Source organism: Morchella importuna (genome assembly GCF_003444635.1).
Source record: "Morchella importuna strain M04M26 chromosome Unknown Morimp01GS015, whole genome shotgun sequence".
NCBI lineage: Eukaryota > Fungi > Ascomycota > Pezizomycetes > Pezizales > Morchellaceae > Morchella > Morchella importuna.
Window position 1 is genome coordinate 321,796 of NW_025763412.1, and position 19,109 is coordinate 340,904.

At 48.9% G+C, this 19,109-nt stretch overlaps 4 protein-coding genes across 4 annotated transcripts; 1 reads left to right on the plus strand and 3 right to left on the minus strand.

The window, feature by feature from the left end:
* Positions 1–609: 609 nt before the first annotated feature.
* LAJ45_05518 (uncharacterized protein) lies at positions 610–1,300 on the plus strand (the record flags this gene model as incomplete). The annotated part of the gene is made up of 3 exons (XM_046115089.1): positions 610–633; positions 897–1,195; positions 1,255–1,300. The coding sequence occupies 3 exons, from the start codon at positions 610–612 to the stop codon at positions 1,298–1,300; spliced, it is 369 nt and encodes a 122-aa protein (XP_045971611.1).
* A 903-nt stretch (positions 1,301–2,203) lies between these two features.
* Positions 2,204–5,654, minus strand: LAJ45_05519 (uncharacterized protein; the record flags this gene model as incomplete). The annotated part of the gene is made up of 7 exons (XM_046115090.1): positions 2,204–2,238; positions 2,329–3,977; positions 4,026–4,589; positions 4,643–4,667; positions 4,837–4,947; positions 5,030–5,205; positions 5,275–5,654. The coding sequence occupies 7 exons, from the start codon at positions 5,652–5,654 to the stop codon at positions 2,204–2,206; spliced, it is 2,940 nt and encodes a 979-aa protein (XP_045971612.1).
* A 2,792-nt stretch (positions 5,655–8,446) lies between these two features.
* On the minus strand, positions 8,447–9,947 carry LAJ45_05520 (uncharacterized protein; the record flags this gene model as incomplete). The annotated part of the gene is made up of 6 exons (XM_046115091.1): positions 8,447–8,778; positions 8,834–8,897; positions 8,958–9,245; positions 9,314–9,413; positions 9,470–9,617; positions 9,713–9,947. 6 exons carry the CDS (start codon positions 9,945–9,947, stop codon positions 8,447–8,449), a joined length of 1,167 nt encoding a protein of 388 aa, XP_045971613.1.
* Positions 9,948–17,376: 7,429 nt separating this feature from the next.
* LAJ45_05521 (uncharacterized protein) lies at positions 17,377–18,610 on the minus strand (the record flags this gene model as incomplete). The annotated part of the gene is made up of 2 exons (XM_046115092.1): positions 17,377–18,160; positions 18,231–18,610. The coding sequence occupies 2 exons, from the start codon at positions 18,608–18,610 to the stop codon at positions 17,377–17,379; spliced, it is 1,164 nt and encodes a 387-aa protein (XP_045971614.1).
* Between the last annotated feature and the right edge of the window lie 499 nt (positions 18,611–19,109).

Here is a 19,109-nt window from a genome sequence, read left to right on the forward strand (position 1 = left end):
GCCTACAAGTGAGGAACACGATAGCAGTACTAACAAAGAGCTAGGCTATGATGATAGAAGGTATTCTTTTGATGATGGTGGTGATGATAGTGATAAGTTTGAAAGGGAGAGAGGGTGATATTTTAAGGCTGGTAACTCTGGTAAGGCTGAGACGTTTAAGTCTAGACTCTTTACGGAGTGCGGAGAAAATTCGAAGGAGAAGGGTGGGGGACACGAACCGCGAGCCCCGCCTCACTTTCAGACATCGTTCGGTGTTGTCCTGTAAGATGCTGTCATCGATTGAAAAAAAGGAAATGTAACAAATCCCCACCAACACCGGCTCTACCCGATATCCAGCAGCTCAGATACCCCAGATCACTCATACAAAAGTCTCCATAACAGCAACCTTCTTCAAACGCACACACACACACTTATCACCAACATGTAGCCTCTAAAAGAAAGCTACTCGGTTTTCTTCTCCTCAAAAGCTTCTCAGCTCACATTGTGCGGATCGAGGAGCCTTGCAGATGCGGTTTGCACGGACACGTCGACATCGCACGCGTCTACTACTGTGGACTTACTCTCTAGACATTATACGCACATCCAGCCACCACTGGCTGTGCTCGACACATGGCTTCAATTGCTAAAGGCAGAGTGAGTAGCTCCTTTACCCCAATCCGTACCATACCTTCAATGGAACAATTATATCCCATTGCATGATGATGAAGCTGGGGCCAGGAGAGGACGAGGTCTCCGCGTCGCTCGTCCAGTGCTCAAAACATACCAGCTTATTGAAAACAAAGCCTCCTCTTGAGGTATATAACATTATATCTGATCTCTTTCCAAGTTTACCAATGCCCGATTCTACTTACACCCTTGATGGAGCCTGAGAGCTGATTATTTCCATGGGATTCTAGAGAGCGAAGCTCGCAAGCAACGTGACTTCTTGTCAGGGGATTTATGCCAAGAACGTCCCGCGCTGGTCGCGTTTGGGCTGGTCCCAATTCGAACACACCAAAATGAACAATCAAGAGCTAGGAAAGTGGAAATCTGTGAATCTGAGTCCTCGGTGTTTTTCTCGATTTGTTAATTCCTGTCTCATTCGTCCAAGGGATAAGAAGGATTGTCCTCCCCATGAAAATTTACTGCTTTTTACTGGAAGGAGTTCTCTAATATGGGAGTTTGGGGGCAAAATTACGCCCAAGGTTTATTTGCCGTATCATACCTCTACTTGATCTTCGAGGGTCTAGTATCCTGATTCAATACATGAGTTAGAGTGGTAAAATACTACTACACAAAGGATTTGCAATCCTTCATGTGATATCACTCGGAAGGTGAGATAGATGCAGTGTTGAGGTGTTGAGGTGTGGTTTCCGACCCTAGATATCAGTTTATGGGATGTCGATCTAGTGAAAGTTCACTATATCCATGCTCCTACAAGTTATAAGCATAGAGTGACTGGTGATAGACTGTAAACCAATGAATTAAATTCCGGTAATGGGTTAGCGACCAGAATTTCAACGATCAAGTATAGGTGAGTAGCTGTATTCATAATATATATAATCATATATCATAAACCAGTCCTAGGAGCATATACATATGGTACATTTCATTCTCAGAGATACATCTAGCAGGACGTCAGGATCTAATATCTTTGTTGAATTTGGAGACCTTGGGAATTAAGCCGAGGCACCCAACAATGGAATATGGATATTTTTGTAACTGATATTATGAAGGCTCATAATGGAAGCCTTCCCGTGGATATTCTGAAGGTGTTCAAACTTGAAGCCTTGAAGATAAATTACGGATCTTGCATAGAAACGGCTCACAACAACTCTGTAGACACCCCCTGGGGGGATCTACAGACCACATTTGAACGTCTACAAACCTTCAAAAATATCCACGGGAAGGCTTCCAATATAATCAAACTCAAAATATGATAATGATGATATGGGCCTAGAGACTGTGATTGATATTTTAACGTTATAATCAGAACAAAACAAATTTTAAGGATATCAGGCCTCTTATCTTATCTCACACCAATTAGTACTTAACACTCCTTTACCTTCTTTCTAACACCTCTATTGACTCTGCCGACGTCCTAAGAAACGGGGCGTCAAATCTCAAATTTCTAGCAAGATACATACATTATATTATAAAACAAAGTTTAATTCTTCAAGGACCTGGATAATATATACTATTTAAGTATGGAAAGCTAGATGACTTAAAATGATAACAGTTTCTTACTCGTATGATCCTCTAAGTCCGCACCGACATCCGTGCGGTCAGTAAGGAAATGGACTACCGCCCCATACCCATTCTCAGCCGCCGAGGACAGTGGTGTCTTACCACAAGTATCCTTCGAGTTTACACTGACGTCTGCTCGCTCCACCAGGAAACGAACAACAGCCAGATGTCCATGTGCAGCTGCAAACAAAAGCGGTGTCCAACCAGTGTTGTCTGCCGAGTCCGCTACGATGTCTGCCCGCTCTGCCAGAAAACATACCACTGCCTCGTGCCCATTCTCTGCCGCCCATGATAGTGGGGTTTGGCCATAAAAATCTTTCCAGTCTGCATCAACGTCTGTCCGGTTGTCCAGAAGATGAACCACTATTTCATGTCCATTCATAGCCGCCCATGATAGGGGTGTCCGGCCATCTTCATTTTTCGAGTCCGCGTCGACGTCTGTTCGGTCGGCCAGGTAGCGGGCCACTACCTCTTGCCCTCTTCCAGCCGCTAATGATAGCGGTGTGTCTCCATGTATATCTCTAGAGTCTGCATCGACATCTACTCGATCGGCCAAAAAACGGACCACTGCCTCGTGTCCATTCTGAGCCGCCAATGACAGCGGCGTTTGTCCATGAATATCTCTCGAATCCGCGTCAACGTCTGTCCGTTCGGCTAGGAACCGGACCACTGCTTCATGGCCCTTTTCAGCTGCCAATGATAGAGGTGTCCGGTCATATCTATCTCTGGAGTCCACTTCAACGCCTATACGCTCGGCCAGGAAACGGACCACTGCCTCATGTCCACCCTTAGCCGCTAATGCTAACGGTGTCCGGTCATATCCGTCTTTTGAGTCCGGATTGACATCTTCCCGCCCGGCTAGATAATGAACCACTGCCTCATGCCCTTCCCTAGATGCCAATGCTAGCGGGGTCTGGCCGAATGCATCTTTAAAATCCGCTCTTGATGGTGGCAATATCCCATCACAAAAACCCCTAAGATCGATACTCAGCCTAGAATCTTTGAGTGCCAACTGGACTAGACGATTCAAGCCCGAAACAGCAAAAATATGTAGGGGGAGACTCTGATAATCCTTCTCTAGCCAATTAGCATCCCAGGAATACCATATGGTTCGTGCTAATGCATAGAGCAAATCTGGAGACGCGAGCATTGCCAGTACTCTTATAGAAAGATCTTTAGGTTCACCTATGGTTCGCATATGAAACGCCCAGTTACAGGCTGCATAATCCCAAAAATGTCGCTCATCTATGGAGCACCATCCCTTGATTCTAGCCAGTGTTCGATCGAATAGTTTTCGATGACGGGTCTCCAATGACAGGTATGTAAGGCATGTTTTGGTGATGAGTAAATGGGAATCGTTGGAAATGCTAGAATTGGAAAGAACATATTCTTGGACTGTATGATGGACAAAGCGGACTGCGCCGGTCTCCTGCTCAATAGCGATTAATCCCCCACAAAGATCTACCATAGTCTTTGCATCCAGAAAACCCTCCTCGTCTATCTCAGCATCGCCATCCTCTATTGAGATCGCTATCTGTAGTTCCTGAAACTGAAGTGGCCGCGTTGCAGCACTAATCCACTTTAATATCTTAAGTGAAAGTTCGCGGGATTCCTGTTTTTCTTCGATAGTGGCCATAATTGCTCCGTAGACGACTGTAAGGTCTGAAGTAAGACTTATAGCAGCCTTCCGCTTATCTCTTGCTGTTAATTTGCTGAGGATATACTCAATATGAAACTTGGCAAGCAGAAATCTATTCCGTAAGAAAACGTATAACATGAGAGATTCTTATTTTACTCACATTCCTTCTGCTTTAGAAGTAATTTGCCTGACTATAATTTCAGTTAATTCCCGCTTAATCGTGATCCCAGTCGATAGCTCTTGCTTTATTCTTTGCCTCACGTAACATTCAATATCGTCATCATGTGCACGAATAGTTGCCTTGGCCGCGCCCTTAAAGGCAGCGGTAATATCTAAAGGATGAGGCCGACTTGTAGCGAGGATTTTGAAGGGTGCCCTTAAAAATCCCTGGAGATAGGTGAGAATATCCTTTCTCTGATTCTTCTCATCGCACTCGTCCAAGGCATCAAAAACTATATATACGGCGTTGAAATTTCGCGATATAGACAGAATTGCTGAAATTAGCATTTCTACGGGAGGGCGCGGAGAATTCCTATTCTTGTATAGAACATCTATCTCAGGATCCAGATTTGGCTGACGATATGCCAATTGCTGTAGAATGGAAGCAAATATTAACTCTGAGGTCTGGGTGACACGTTGTTTGAACTCGCAGTAAACATAGGCAATGGCAACATCCCCATGTACATCTGGGAAAAGTGATTCTAGATGGTCCACTATCTTCGACCTAAAATTAGGTGAGCTCTGTTTTCGGCGTTCCATTACAAAAAAATCACATACGTTATAAATGTTTTCCCCACACCAGCTATCATTCCCCGCTATTAGCATCTCTTTAACATCTCGCTAAGGACTATAACCCGAGAGGCAAAGGAGTCAGGATGGGGATAACTATTGTGTTTGGGTCTACATACGAGTGCCTTTACACAATAGATTCACAGGGGCTAGTTTCCCCAACCAATCAAGAAATTCGGAACTTTTCAAGAACCAATTTCCCGTGTCCTCATACCTATGTCGCTTGACTTCGTTGTGTTTTCCCCTGAAGTCGACCGGCGATAGCCAACTTAGCACTTCGAGGCGGCGTTTATCTAGAAAGATCAGCAAAGATTTCGAAAGTATAACGCCAGTCGGCTTACATGACTACATGGTGGCAAAGGGTAGAAAACATACCTTTCTCTTTCTGCTCATTGCTTATCCGAGTACCTGCCTGGCGATTGTCCATTTGTTTCAACTCGGATAGGAGCTCTCTTTTTGATCTTTCTATCTCTTGGATTGTCTCGCCTTTACTCTCCAATATGTGCTGAGAAATAGTACTATTTCCAGCGAGTAGCTCCTGCAGGGTTTCCCTTGGAGAACAGCAATTTTAGCTATGATTAACCCACACATCATGGACTTGTATAAAATGAGGTACACACATCCTATCCAGCGAGAGGGCCAGTTGAAAGCTACTCTTATGTCTCTCCACTCTTTCCAAAAGCTCAAGTGCGTCCTCCTTCCTGTATTTCCACTTTACCCTTTTTACCATATTCGCCCAAGTCTCCCCTGTCCTTGCTTCCGACTTTGTAAGGATACGATCTATCATATCTAGGGTCTCCTCACAGCCTTGTAAGAGAGATTTGGAGTGAACGCTGAATCCTGCAGTGTTCTGTGAACCCATAAGTGCGCCATACCGGCGCTTGAGTGTACCCAATAACCCACAAGGGCCATCAACTTCGTCCACTAGTATCTTGATCTCTTTCGGGCAATCTTTGATCGTAGTGTAGAGACGTATTCCCTTCGAGGCAACTACATCCATCTGCCAGGGCAACTATTCCGACGATAGAGCTGGCGATGCCGAGTGCTTCAGCCATGTGTATGCGTATGTGTGATCCGCCTGTTAGTAAGATGTAGATGTTTGCACTTGTGGCGGGAGAGGGGTATATATACAAGGAGGGGAAATACATGCAGTCTCTTCTGCTCAGCCCTCCTGATAATCTCACCAGTAGTTATGTGACTGCTGACTTTGCAGGCTCCCTCGAGCTCTAGATCCGCATTTGCATTGTGGTATTACAAAAATACCCATCACTTTAATATAACAGCCAAATCTTGTGTACACAGCTTAGGATGAATTATTTAGAATTGCGTAGCCACGATATAGGTAAGTGGGGTGGCATGTGAAGTGGGGGGTTAGTAACAATCCCGGCGGTTGTCAACCCTGGACCGCCCGCCGCTGCAAAGCTTACGTGACTAATAGCTCTAAGCTGAAAACTTACATGTACAGCGCCATGCCATAAGTCATGGGAAGGCGCGAGGTTGCAACGCCTGAACACAAAATCTTTCACCACCACCGATGGCGCCCAGAGACCATGTACCCCACCAGACAGCTAGGAGGGAATGACCAGCCTCCCTGCTGTGGCAAAAAAACCGGAGTCTTACAACTCTGGTTGGAGAAGAATAGGGTAGATGTTCTGGAGGACTGGCTTGCCTATTCCATCCCATTGAACATGTTTGGGTACACCTCAAGAAGCTTTACCATCAACAGTACCCCCATTTGGCATATGGTGCTAGATCACCTTAAGTATTAAAGCCCCTCATGGAGGAAGGTCTAATTCATTGCTGGGAACTGTTACCTGATGATTTATTTGGTAGCTAGTTGAGAGCATGCCTAGGAGAATAGAGCTGTTATAAAGGCAAGGGGTTGGTACACAAGATATTAAATGTCAAATTATTTTTATTTAGCTACTATTTAACTATACAAAAAACCAGCTCTCCAAAGGATCAATTGTGGTTGCTGGGTGGGTAGTCATAGTGGCCCGGGAGGTTGCTACGCCGCGTCTTCCCATGATTTATGGCCTAGAACTATACCTACATATACATACATGTGCCTACTCGGACAATGTACAGCTATCGGTAGAATTATTGCGGAAACAGGGACCGACGATCACGCCGAGAGCAGGGCGATTTTCCAACGCAATAATTCTACCGATAGCTGTAACACCACATGCAAACTTTCTGTCCCAGCGGCGCAGCTATCAAGGTATGGCGCAAGCCACTTGTGCCAGCCAGCCTCTTGGCGCCCATGTTCGTATCTTTCGCAGCTGCTTCGAGCAGATGACACCATTCACGACACCTCAGGATATTGAGCTACACATGAGTTATAGACGGTCGCCTTATACAATTCTCAATTACCTACAATTTCTTTATCACCAAAGATAAAAACGGGTCCTGTTTGGCTTTCGCTGCTCTAACGAAATGATCGCCTGGGTCATAAAATATCACCCGGGCTGAACCACCCCATGCATGATGGATCCAGGACAAGAAAAGCAACAAACGGCCTAGAAAGCTCAGGATCTATAGGTCTACGTCTCTGCCCATGGAGACTCCCTGCGAGCAATGTCCGGGGTTATGAATTGCGCCCGAAGCTACCGAGCGGTGGGTAGTTTGTGCCGAGATGCACCCCCGGGTTGATCAATATTGACAATTACAGGAGAGGAGTCCCCGGGAGCGAAACTGCAAGAGCTAAAATTCACCAATAGGGCCGCGAGAGAACAAGAACACTTCATGACAGATTAAGACCAACATATGCATTACCAGGCTACTAGACCGGTCCGAGTGCTTGTGCATGATTGCCCGAATATTTACTCGCGTTTTTCTTTCTTCTTTCTATTTACTTCGATATATAGACTCTTTTTGCGCAGAGCCAGAAATCATCTCTCTTGACTCAGCTGGGTGAGGGGATTATACAGCCTTACACACTGTGAGTTATGGTGCTATTAATATAGAGAATCGACGGATACATCATTACGTCCGGCGTCGGTACCCTCTCGATCACGTCCCCCCAGAAACCCCAGAGACCGTTCACGAATCAACACCGATTTCAAACTAACTTGAGTCAGCTAGTTGTTTTCGCAGCCGGGGATGTACATATGTCAATGATAAACAAAGCCAGCCGAATCCACAATTAACAGCAGCCATCAAATAAGTCGTCGGGAGCTAGAGAGCCCAAGGTCGGGCTCGGTACACTCGAAATATCTCTTGATAAAAGGAGGCGGTAGCGTTAGTATATCTGAACCTCAAGAGACCCGTAGTCTCTGGTCCGAGTGCTGGAGAAGTGCTAAATGTAGCTTTCCCGAATATTGCTACACACAAATACTCCTACCAGATCGACACATAAATCGGGCATGAGGTGGAAGTATACTGGTTGATATTTCACGTATATACTAGTAGAGGTGCATAAGAACGATACAATCCTACAATCTATTGGGATTGATGGTGATACAGATGAAATCATAAAATTTGATGTTATGACTTTAGTTAGGGTTAGGTTTCGAGTGATATTACGTGACGGAAGTACTTTTTTTCTCTTTTCTTTTTTTTTTGTTAATTCATTAATTGACGAAAGTACCGTTATGAGGCTAGCGGACTAGAACTGGTACATGTAGCTAGATGCCTAGACTTCTAGTAAACCATCCTCGCCTGTATACATCTCACGCTACAACTCAATCTGCAATCCACATCCAATAATTAAGGGCAAAAAATGTCTGAAATTACTATCTACTCCAACCCCCCCTCCCCCCCTCCCCCCCTCCCCGCTTCTACTTAACAATTTTAGTTTCCAATCTTCCCAACACCCGCATTCGCATTAACGTTCGCGATAACCACGCTCGCCGCCGTCGCCGCCTGGATGTTCTTGCCCGAGAAGTTCGCCAAGAAGCCGGTGGTGGTGTAGCTCGAGAAAGTTCCTGAGCTGCTGACACTGTTGACGACACAGCTGCGGCTGAGGTATGTCGAACAGGTGGAGGTGTACGAGCTTGAGGGGACGTTGAAGATCTGACCACCGGCGGAGGAAGATGCGGTCGTGATGGGGGTGGTGACGGAGACGAAGGCGTTACCCTCGATGAGGACGTTACCACCGGTAGCGACGTCAAATGCGTGACCGCCTGGGGTGTGTTAGTATTCAGCTAGAGGGGTAAAAGAGAGGATAGGGGTAAGTACCAATGTAGGCGAAGTAGTTGTTGACGGCGTGGAGAACAACGTTTGCGGTAGAGGCACCTCCGACCTGGTTGTGTGTTAGCACGAGTGATACTCTATGATGGAAATGGGGTAATGATCAACGAACCTTAGGGGCACGTCCAGAGCAGTCGTGGATGGAGTTTCCGACGAGGGTGATGAGATCGCTGGACCCGAGGAAGAGCATGGTCCAGTAGTGGTCGCCGTTGCAGGTGGCGGACCAGCTAGTGACACCGTTGAACTCGTTGTTTGAGATTGTGACGCGGCCGGCGGCGGAGTATCCGGTCACGATCATTTGGCGCCCAATGAGCGAGAACTTGCAGTGGTCAATCCAGACCATGTCGCTGCCGGCGAGGGTGATGGCATCACCTCCCCAGATGTATTGGGGGTTGAGTTCCTGCAAAGTTCAATGTCAGTTCCGCTCATTTTTTTCTCTTTTTAATTGCATGTGTGGGAGTAGCATACAGTGATGTGGACGTTCTGGATAATGACGTTGGTCACGCCGTTGGCGATTCTGAGACCCTTTCCACGGATGACACCGGCACTGCCGACTCCGACAATAGACCTGTAGCGGATGTCAGTATCATTTACCGGGTACAAGTGAGGGACGAGATTCCGTACTTGTTGCTCTTGACATCAATGTACCCGGTACCGGCCACATCGTAGGTGACCGAGACAGTCGGGTATCCACCACTAGTGCACCAACTCGCACCATTGATGGCGTCCTGGCCACCGGCGTTGGGGCAGGTGTTACTGGATGGACGGCAGCCTGGTTACATACAATAAATGGTTAGCCACACTTTCTCTACATAGGTTAAGCCCCTCCTCGTGCTTCCCCGGCAGGACATATATATGTGTACATACCACTCTCAGTAACCGTTCCCTCAGAGCCGATAAAGTTGAACTCCTTGTTCAGCATGATGACACGAGCGGAAGAGTCGGTCAAGTAGCTCTTGAGCTCCGCAATGGTGGTTGGGTAGACGGGGGTAGCAGTTCCACCTCCAGTCACGCCCTTTGCGAAACCGGTTGCGCTGCCCACGACTTGGGCGAGGGCCGCCGCGGGCAGGAGCACCGCGAGGACGAGGATGTTTGTGAGCATGGTGAGAGGACGACCGTGGAGACAGGCAGATGTTCAAAGGAGAGGAAGGACAGGTCCGCTTTTGCTGTTGGACTGATCTGATGAAGAATCGGAACAATTTCTTCGGGGAGAGGGGGGACAGATCAGGAGGTACTTATACTGAAGTCCCTTCAGCTTGTGAATGGGAGGGGCAGAGCTCGTTGTGCTCATGGTACTAGGTAGTTTGATTATAGTTGTTCGCGATTAATGATGCCGAGAGAATTATGGGTATGGGAGGTATGTAGAGCCTAGGTTAGACTTACTGCGTATACGTATACCATTCGCTCTACTGTGAAATAGTCCGCACGGAACTCACCAGCTTCACCCTCTCCTCTCGGGCTCGGATAATAATGATGGCGGTGGGTGCGATTTTGTTTGTCCCCCCCGGATCCCGCTCCGATATCCCTTGCGACAGGGTGTACCTGAACCGCCGCGTTCGTGGCTTTCCCCTTTCGCCCGTATGGGGATAATAATGGGGATGATACCAATGTGTGTGTATGTGTGTATGTGTGTATGTATGTGTGTGTGATAAATAAGATTGTTATGCTTATATCCCGGAGCATGGCAGTCGGGGTTCCCCATGCTAGTCAGCCAGTCAATCAGTCAGTCACCGGTTCCTAAGAACGGACCAGCGTAGTCCTAGACAATCAGACAATTGAAGATATCGGACGAGACCGCTACTATTACACACGCTACGATCAGTAGCGCAGCGCGGCGTGGAGTGTAGCAGAGTCTAGAACAGGTAGTAGAGCGGAGTGGAGTAGAGCTGTAGCTAAAGCACCTACCTACCCTGCAAGGTGCACTTATTCAGAAAAAGCAATTATCATGGCAAAAACATTTCATCCGATCTCCCTCGAAACACACGAGCACAACCACCCCATCGATTTCACCCAACATTGATTTTATCCCCCAACAAGCTTTCCAACGCCGCCCCTCCACATCTCCTGCTCCTCACCAGCAAAATTCTCCGCACCACACGCACGCACGCATGCGTGGGTGCGGCCCTCGCCAGTACTGCAGTCCTTTTCCCCAGATTAATCTACGGCCCCTCGGTAGCGCGCATCCGAACAGTGGTTCGGGCTTCTGCCTTTGCTTCCCGAGCTAGCAGGTACACATGCACACTACTATTAAACCTACGTTTCGTTGTTTAGTTGTGGGTGTAGGTAGATACTCAGGCTGTTGGCATTGAGCCGATTCATTGGGTATCACTCGACCCCGCACTTGATACCGACTCTGCTTGCTCTGTTCTGCAAACGGGATTTTAGGTTGGAGTACATACTCTACATGGGGCAGCTGGAATCCTATAGTACAAGTAGATATATGATGGTGCCCATGGTTGCAGGAAATCCTAATTTGGAATATGGATATATTGGGGCGGCGTTTGCCGTTGGGAATGACTGGGCTAAGTACATGTAGGTGAGCATGAGTGGGAGTAGTCAAGTTACCGAGGCTAGCTAAATGGCTTTGTAGCTAACTTCTGGTGAGAGCTCAATGTCTTCAGGGTATCGTCTAGAGTATATCTGTTTCTCTGTGAAGAAAAAACGGACTGTGTAGATAGTTACTCGGGGGTCTCGCAGTCAGTCGTCAAAATAAGGATATCCGCCCTCCGCCCATCACTACCGCATGTGTCCCGTACCTGTCCGTACCTGAGAGCGATCCATGACCACCCTACACCACCACCCTCACCACCACCCTCACCACCACGTTACCACCACAGATTCCGGCCTCTCTCACAAGATCATCACAGATTCCTCTCGCTCGGCTCTCTCTTACCGAACCGATCCCAACTCTCCTCCTTCGCGGGGATCTCTCCGACTACCCACAAGGGTGCTGGAAAAAAAAATAATGATAAATAAACTTCCGAGCCTACCTGCAGCATACCTACCTAGAAGCTGCAATAGAAGGGCTCTGATATAGTCCAGGACTGTGGTGATGGCTCGGCGGGCGGGGATTAACCGAGACGGATGCACTGGCCGGGTGTTCCTGAGTACATCATATGTACATGGCTGCCTGGGAGTCACGAGATAGGTGCTCTACTACATGTACCTACATGTACTTCTGAAAGCTCTACTAGGCACTTGTACTACTGTCTACTACTGCTAGCTAGCCAGGGAAGCGCTCTAGGTGAAACGCCCGCAATATCACAGAGGGCGAAACAACGTGTTTCGTCTACATTCACCAACTAACCGACTAACTCATGGACGGATAAATCGCCTCTCACCCTTAACTAGGCCTCAAAAACCATATCCGTTAAAAGATGCAGTGTTGAGATGTAAGGCAGACTTGACTACAGCGACAACCCAACGCAACCCTACCTAGCCCTGCTAGCTTCGATCCTGGTCTTGGAGGTAGTTGGCTATAAATCGCATGGCTCCCAGATGCAGACAGAGCTATAGCTCGACAGCTATAGCTTTCTCCCTCGCTAGCAACTTTCTTGTCTTCCTACCTTCCTAGATATAAATCTCATGGAAGCGAGCAATCACTAATCACCACCGCGCACCGCCACTGAAATATTCACCAAAGTTTCCTCTTCCTACTCTATATACCCTACGTTCTTGCCCTATATCATACTTTAATAATATCTGCCCACCCTACATATACCTGGCAGTACATATACTGGCCAAAGAACACAGCACAAGGCCGCGGGTATAAGTATACCCGGATGCCTGCGGTATGCGGCCGGGTGCCCGAGCATTCTTCCGCCCGCTTGCAGATGGATCGTAGGTGCATGGATGCCGGTATCTGGGTCTGTACATGTATCCACATGTAGCTTGGTACTAGAGACTGATGCGGCGGGCGGTATATCTCCCGGCCCTACTTCGCTCCCCGCCGCGCAAAATTAGATTGTTCTTCGCGATGAAGACTTGCGGGTGCGGGTACACTACCCGCTGCGGTGCGGTGTGGCGGGCTGCGGGGGTTACTAGCTCAACACTGGTTGGGATTCGGTTTGTTGCTGGCTGGTCGAGGATTAGGGACACTCTGTCTTAACAGACCTGGCCTGAATGTATGTGCGTATAAGCACCGAGCTGGCACTACTTAGACCACAAGGCGAGTGCAGAGCTTCCATCGTCTCAATGCCATGGCCAGCCAGCTACAACCGCATGGTTATGAACAGAATACTTCTGCGTTGGTGTACGGACGAGCCACACAAGGCACAACAGCCGGCAGATTCTCCCACAGTAGCCATAGACCATGGTAGGCTGCTATAGATCACCTAGATAGCGGGACCAAGTCCAGATCGTAACGGTACCAAGGCACCCATCCAGACAAACCAAGCACCCGTTAGAGCTTCTCCCAAGACCAGAGTTTAGCCTATCTCCAAAAAAGCCCGTTAGTCATTAGCCAGTAGGTACGATATATGTGGTAGCACGACGTAAAACTTAAGACAAGGAGTAGTCTATTATTATAATATTCCCCACCAATAATTGCGGTTCATATATCTACTAGTACTGCTGCCAAGAGCTTGGTGGAATATTTTTTTTTTTTTTTTTTATATCATGTAGTTTTAATTGATTCTAGGTATAAAACTCTGCATGCAGTCGTAGACTATGGCATAAAAGTACCTCTCCCCGACTTTAACCAGTGAAATTCACAACCCCATATAAACAAAAGAAAACAGAAACGACGAAGGAAAACCAAACAAATTTACTAGTTGACTGCAAGGAAAGAAAACGCCTTGGCGGCCCATATCCGACATAGGAAAACTTCCTGCTGGTTTCACATAACCTGTTGCCCCTTTGGGGGACTTTGTGGGTGCGGGGTACCGTAATTTGGGTTGAGTTTTGTGGTGGCTAGGTGGAGGGGGGGGGGAGCTGAGGGTGCTTGACGTCTCGGATCCAGACAAGAGGGGGGAGATACGTTCCTTCCTGGGGAAGTTCGTTCTGGTGGCGGTAATGAAGGCTCCTAGAGCTAGTGAGTTGGTGCGGTCGTTCCAGATTTCCTCGAGGGTTTTGATTCCCGGGAGGAGTTGGGCGTGTTGGGTTGCCTTTGCTTGGCAAGAGAGGATGGCATGTTCGGTGGTTTCAGGGCCTTTGCCGCATCTGTCGCACTTGTCAGAGAGGTGGAGGTTGAGCCAGGATTTGTGGCCTCTGAGGTAGCTTTTTTGGGCTCTCATTTGATGGATTCGAGTCGCCGTGAATTTGTGTAAGTCCATGAAGGGTTCAGGGCTTGTGGTGAGGGGGAAGGAGTAGTATGGGGGTGTTGGGAAGTCGTATGCCCAATTGTCTAGCATTTGTTGTTTTGCTAGCTTTGGGAGTAGCTTGTGGTCTGTTCCTCTTGTGACTGGGTTCCGGAGGAGGGAGCAGAGGTGTTCGATGGGGAGGTAGGCCACTCCCTTTGTTGCCGTAGAGTTCCACTTTTTGGGTGGGTTGGGGCGGCCGCGGAGGAGGCTTGTGTGGGAGGGGACACTATCGGGGGTCAGGGTAGGGAAGGAGGGGTGGCAGCGGCCTGTCACTGGGTTGTTGAGAGGGTGGGCGAGTAGGACGCGGATGGCGAATTTTGTTTTGAGGTAGTGGATATAGTTGATGAGGGGGGGGCAGTGGGCCTCGGCCCATAGGACACGTTGGTTGGTTGCTCTGAAGCAGCCAGTGGCCCATCTGAGTACCGAGTTCCAGAATTTGTTCATGGCCTTGAGGGAGCTGGTGGGGGTTAGGACGGATGCCCCGTATGTGAGCATTGGGCGTATGGCGAGAAGGGCGATTTTCCTGCAGTTGGATGAGGAGAGGCCTTTGCCGGGGGAGGAGAATCTCTGAAGGATTCCGAAACTTGCCTGGGCGGAGGCTAGGCGGCGGATGAAGTGGGTGTTTGGGTTGAAGTTTGGGGATAGCCAGAAGCCTACCCATCTGACTTGATGTCCTGGGTGGAAGACCTGATTATCGAGGGTGATAGGGAGTGTGCAGGTTGGCGTCTTGTCTTTAGGGGTGCGCCAGTGCATGAGTTCGGTCTTGGGGATTGAGAAGGTGGTATTCTGGGCGGCTGTAATGGTTGTGATCGCCTTGAAGTGGTCTTCGAGGATATGGATGTTCTGTTGGTAACTGGGGGAGCCCACGGTTATTGCAAAGTCATCCACGTAGGATAGGGTTAGCCCCGGAGAGGGGTTGTGTAGGTGGAGGATGTTCATGTATATGATGAAGAGTAGGGGCGATATGGGAGAGCCTTGGGGAACTCCGACTTGTACGGGGGTTGGGATTCTCGGGGAGCCTTTGTAGAGGAGGGTGATGTGCCTGTCTGAGAGGAATGAGAGGACCCAGTTAATGATGTACGGGGGGGTGGCTTTGGCCGCGAGGGTGGAGGCAAGGGTATGTTTGACGACGTTATCGAAGCCTCCCTTGATGTCGAGGAAGAGGGTGGAGACTTTTAGCTTAGCGTGTTGCATGGCTTTGGTCTCGTGGAGGAGGGTGGTGACTGCATCGGCTGTGGAGAGGCCAGCTACCGATCCGCATTGGTGGGGGTGGATGAGGCCTACTGCCTTGGCGATAGATGCAAGGCGAGGGGTAACGATCTTCTCGAGTATTTTGGAGAAGATTTGGAGGAGGACAATTATTCTGTAGGAGGTGGGGAGGGTGTAATCGGCTTTGTTCGGTTTTGCCAGAATAACTCTGTTTGCTCTTTTAAGGGAGAGGGGGTGATAGCCGCTTTTTAGGAGCGGGTTAAGGAGTGCGGGGATGATTTTTGGATTGGCCTTATGGACCCCTTTCCAAACTGAATAGGGGATGGTGTCTGGGCCTGGGGCTGAAAGGTTGGAAGTGGGGAGGAGGGTGGTTCTTACTTCCTCGGGGGTGATGTCTGGGACGTGGGCGAAGTTGAGGGGGGGGGGAGAGCCTGTATCGGGTCTGGGTGGGAAAAACGCTTTGACGAGGTTCTGGTTCAGTAGTGTGGGGGTGGGTGAGTTAGGGAGGGATGGGACTCTGTCCTCTGATCTTGTCGCCATCTTTTTGAGCTTCCAGACATCGCTGGTGGCTGCGTTAGACACGAAAGAGTTCCAATGAGTGCGCTTCGCATTTTTGATTGCGTTGAAGTAGGCATTCTTTGCCGCTTTAACTTCGAAGGGGGGGCTGAGGCCTCTCCTGAAGTCGCGGTGGACGGAGTGATAAATTGTGCGGAGTTCGGTTATGTTGGGGTTCCACCACGGTTTCGACCATTTGGTGACTGTTTTGGAGGGGGTGTGGGCCTTCAGGGTATCTGTGAGTCCTTGTAGTGCTTGTTCAAACCAATCATCGAGGTTTGCTGGGGGGTCGGGGCTGGGGATTGTGAGGTTCTGGAGTGTGGGTTGGAGGCTTGTCCAGTCTGTGAGTTTCCAGTTGGGGCCAATGATGAGGGTGAAGTCGGTGTTGGGAAGGGCGAAGGTAATGGCGATGGCCCTGTGGTCGGAGCCGGTGGCCTCGGGGAGGGGTTGCCATCTGCTGAATAGGGGGAGGGCTCTTGCATTAGCGAAGGCGAGGTCGATCACTCCGTGTCTTTTTCGGGGGTCTGGGGAGTGGCGGGTTTAGGTGCCTGGGTAGTTCAAGAGTGAGAAGTTGTTGGTTGTGGCAGAGTGGGTGTATGGTCCTGAGAGGCGGAGTTCCCCATCAGAGAAGTTTCTCATGGGGTCTGCTGCGGGGGAGTGAATGTTGAAATCTCCTACTATAATAAGGGGGTTGGAGGTGTGGGTGAAAATTTCGGACGGGTTGACCGATCTCGAGGAGTTGGATAACTGTCTATTATAGATATTGGTTATCGTGAGGGTGGAGTGGGAGCTTGGTGGAATCGTATATGACTATATTATATAGCCAAGGCTTTTATATCGGGGGATAGTACCAGCCATGAGGTTGGACGTTGGTGGCGAGTGATAGTTGGTGATGTGGTATTTGCGGTTTGCGGCGTTGGTGTTGGAGACTGTGGAACGGCGTGGAGTGTCTTGAGGGGCGTGTGGTTTGTGATTTGCTTATGGATAATTGTCTTGAGAGAGAAGTGGTGATGGGAATGTTTCGAAAGGGTGTGAATGACCAGGCCGTACTAGTAGAAATATACATATAAGGGTCAGTTAAGGACATGTAATCGACTAGACAACGGGACTCTAAGAAGAGGACAAGAACACAATAGCTAACTATATATAGGGCATGAGTAACTACCCCTCTTAACAACTACATAGTCAATCTATTATTTTCGCAGTACAGAAGAAACCTACCTGTGCACTTCAGCATAAACATTACTCGACCACGATCACATCAGTTTGTTAGCAGGTTTCGAATTATCAATGGCCATTAAATCACTTATCAAGAAAGAAGACCGAGGCGCCAAATAAAAGGATCTAGGACCAAACTCGATTGGTATTTAAATATCGTACATGCTCCCCCCTCTAACTCCCCACCCCCCCTCACACCACTCCCTCCATATAAACTATGTATTAAACAAAAAAAGTACAAGAAATAAATTAGTTTCCGATCTTTCCAATACCCGCGTTCGACTTGACGCTTGAGGCCACACCCGATGCAGCAGTAGCAGCCTGCACATTCTTCCCTGAGAAGTTGGTCAGCGCCTTTGTGTTGGTGTAAGATGCGAAGGATCCACTGTTCGAGACGCTGTTAACCACACAAGCACGTCCAAGGGTCGCAGTGCAGCTAGAGGTGTACGATGAGGAAGGAACGTTGAAGATCTGTCCCCCGGCAGTGGCACTCGCGGTGGTAATCGGGGTGGTGACACCATCATAGACGTTACCCTCAATCAGGACATTCGCACCAGTCCCGATATCGAACGAGTGACCAAGCATGTTGTAGAAGTAGTTGTTGACAGCATGGAAGAGGATGTTCGACTCCGATGAGCCACCAACCTTTGGTGCACGGCCTGAGCAATCGTGGACATAGTTGCCCGCAAAGGTAACCAAGTCACTGGCACCATAGAAGAGCATCGTCCAGTAGTGGTTTCCGTTGCAGGTCGCGGACCAGCTGGTCTGGCCGTCGAACTCGTTGTTGGAGATGGTGAGGCGCCCAGCTTGGTCGTATCCCGTGACGATCATCTGGCGACCGATGAGCGAGAACTTGCAGTGGTCGATCCAGATGAGATCGGTACCGGCGAGGGTGATGGCATCCCCTCCCCAGATGTACTCGGGGTTGAGCTCGGTGATGTGCACGTTCTGGATGATGACGTTGGTCTCGCCGTTGGCGACCCTGAGACCCTTTCCACGGATGACACCAGCGCTGCCAACTCCGACAATGGACCTGTGGGATGTGTGTTAGTTATTTGCTTATGGAATTATTGGGGTATTGGAATATTGGGGGTGGGGCTTACTTGTTGCTCTTAACATCAATGTAGCCAGTACCAGCGACATCGTAGGTGACCGAGACAGTGGGGTATCCACCGCTGGTGCACCAGTTTGCGCCATTGATCGCGTCCTGGCCACCGTCGTTGGGGCAGGTGTTGCTGGATGGACGGCATCCACTCTCAGTGGTACTTCCCTCGGAGCCAATAAAGTTGAACTCCTTGTTCAGCATGATAACACGAGCGGAGGAGTCGGTCAAGTAGCTCTTGAGCTCCGCAATGGTGGTTGGGTAGACGGGGGTAGCAGTTCCACCTCCAGTCACGCCCTTTGCGAAACCGGTCGCTGAGCCAACAACCTGTGCGAGCGAGGCCGCAGGGAGGAGGGCAAAGATGAAGATTTTAGAAAGCATCGTGAATATAGGCAAATGATTGGACTGTCCCAGACTGTCTCTTTTGGAAGTGAAGTATAGAAAGAGTGTAAAAAAGAGTGAGAAGGAGGAAGTGACTGACTACTGACTAGCAGAGAACGAGAAGGATGAGGAGTAAAAAAAAAAAGAAGAAGCGGATTTGCGCCGTTACTTATGCATCTTTCTCAGAAGCATGGTGCCCCACAGTCGCAATATCGAGAACATCATGATATCCACGGTTCCTCTAGCTGTAGGTGCTAGCGTATCTACAAACCCCGATATCAGTGTTGTTTATTTGGTACGTACCCGGCAAAATATTCTCAAAGCGGTAAGGAAGTGTTGCCGGCGCCATGGGTTGGCTAATGTAAAGGCAGAGAGCCAGGAACAATGTTTTCGGTTAATTAAGACGCATGGGGTACGTATTTTGACAGGTATCCCTGCTGCTGTCCTTGGCCTCTCAATTTCCCGTGCCTTGTACCTTCGAGAACTGGTGGGAATTGTT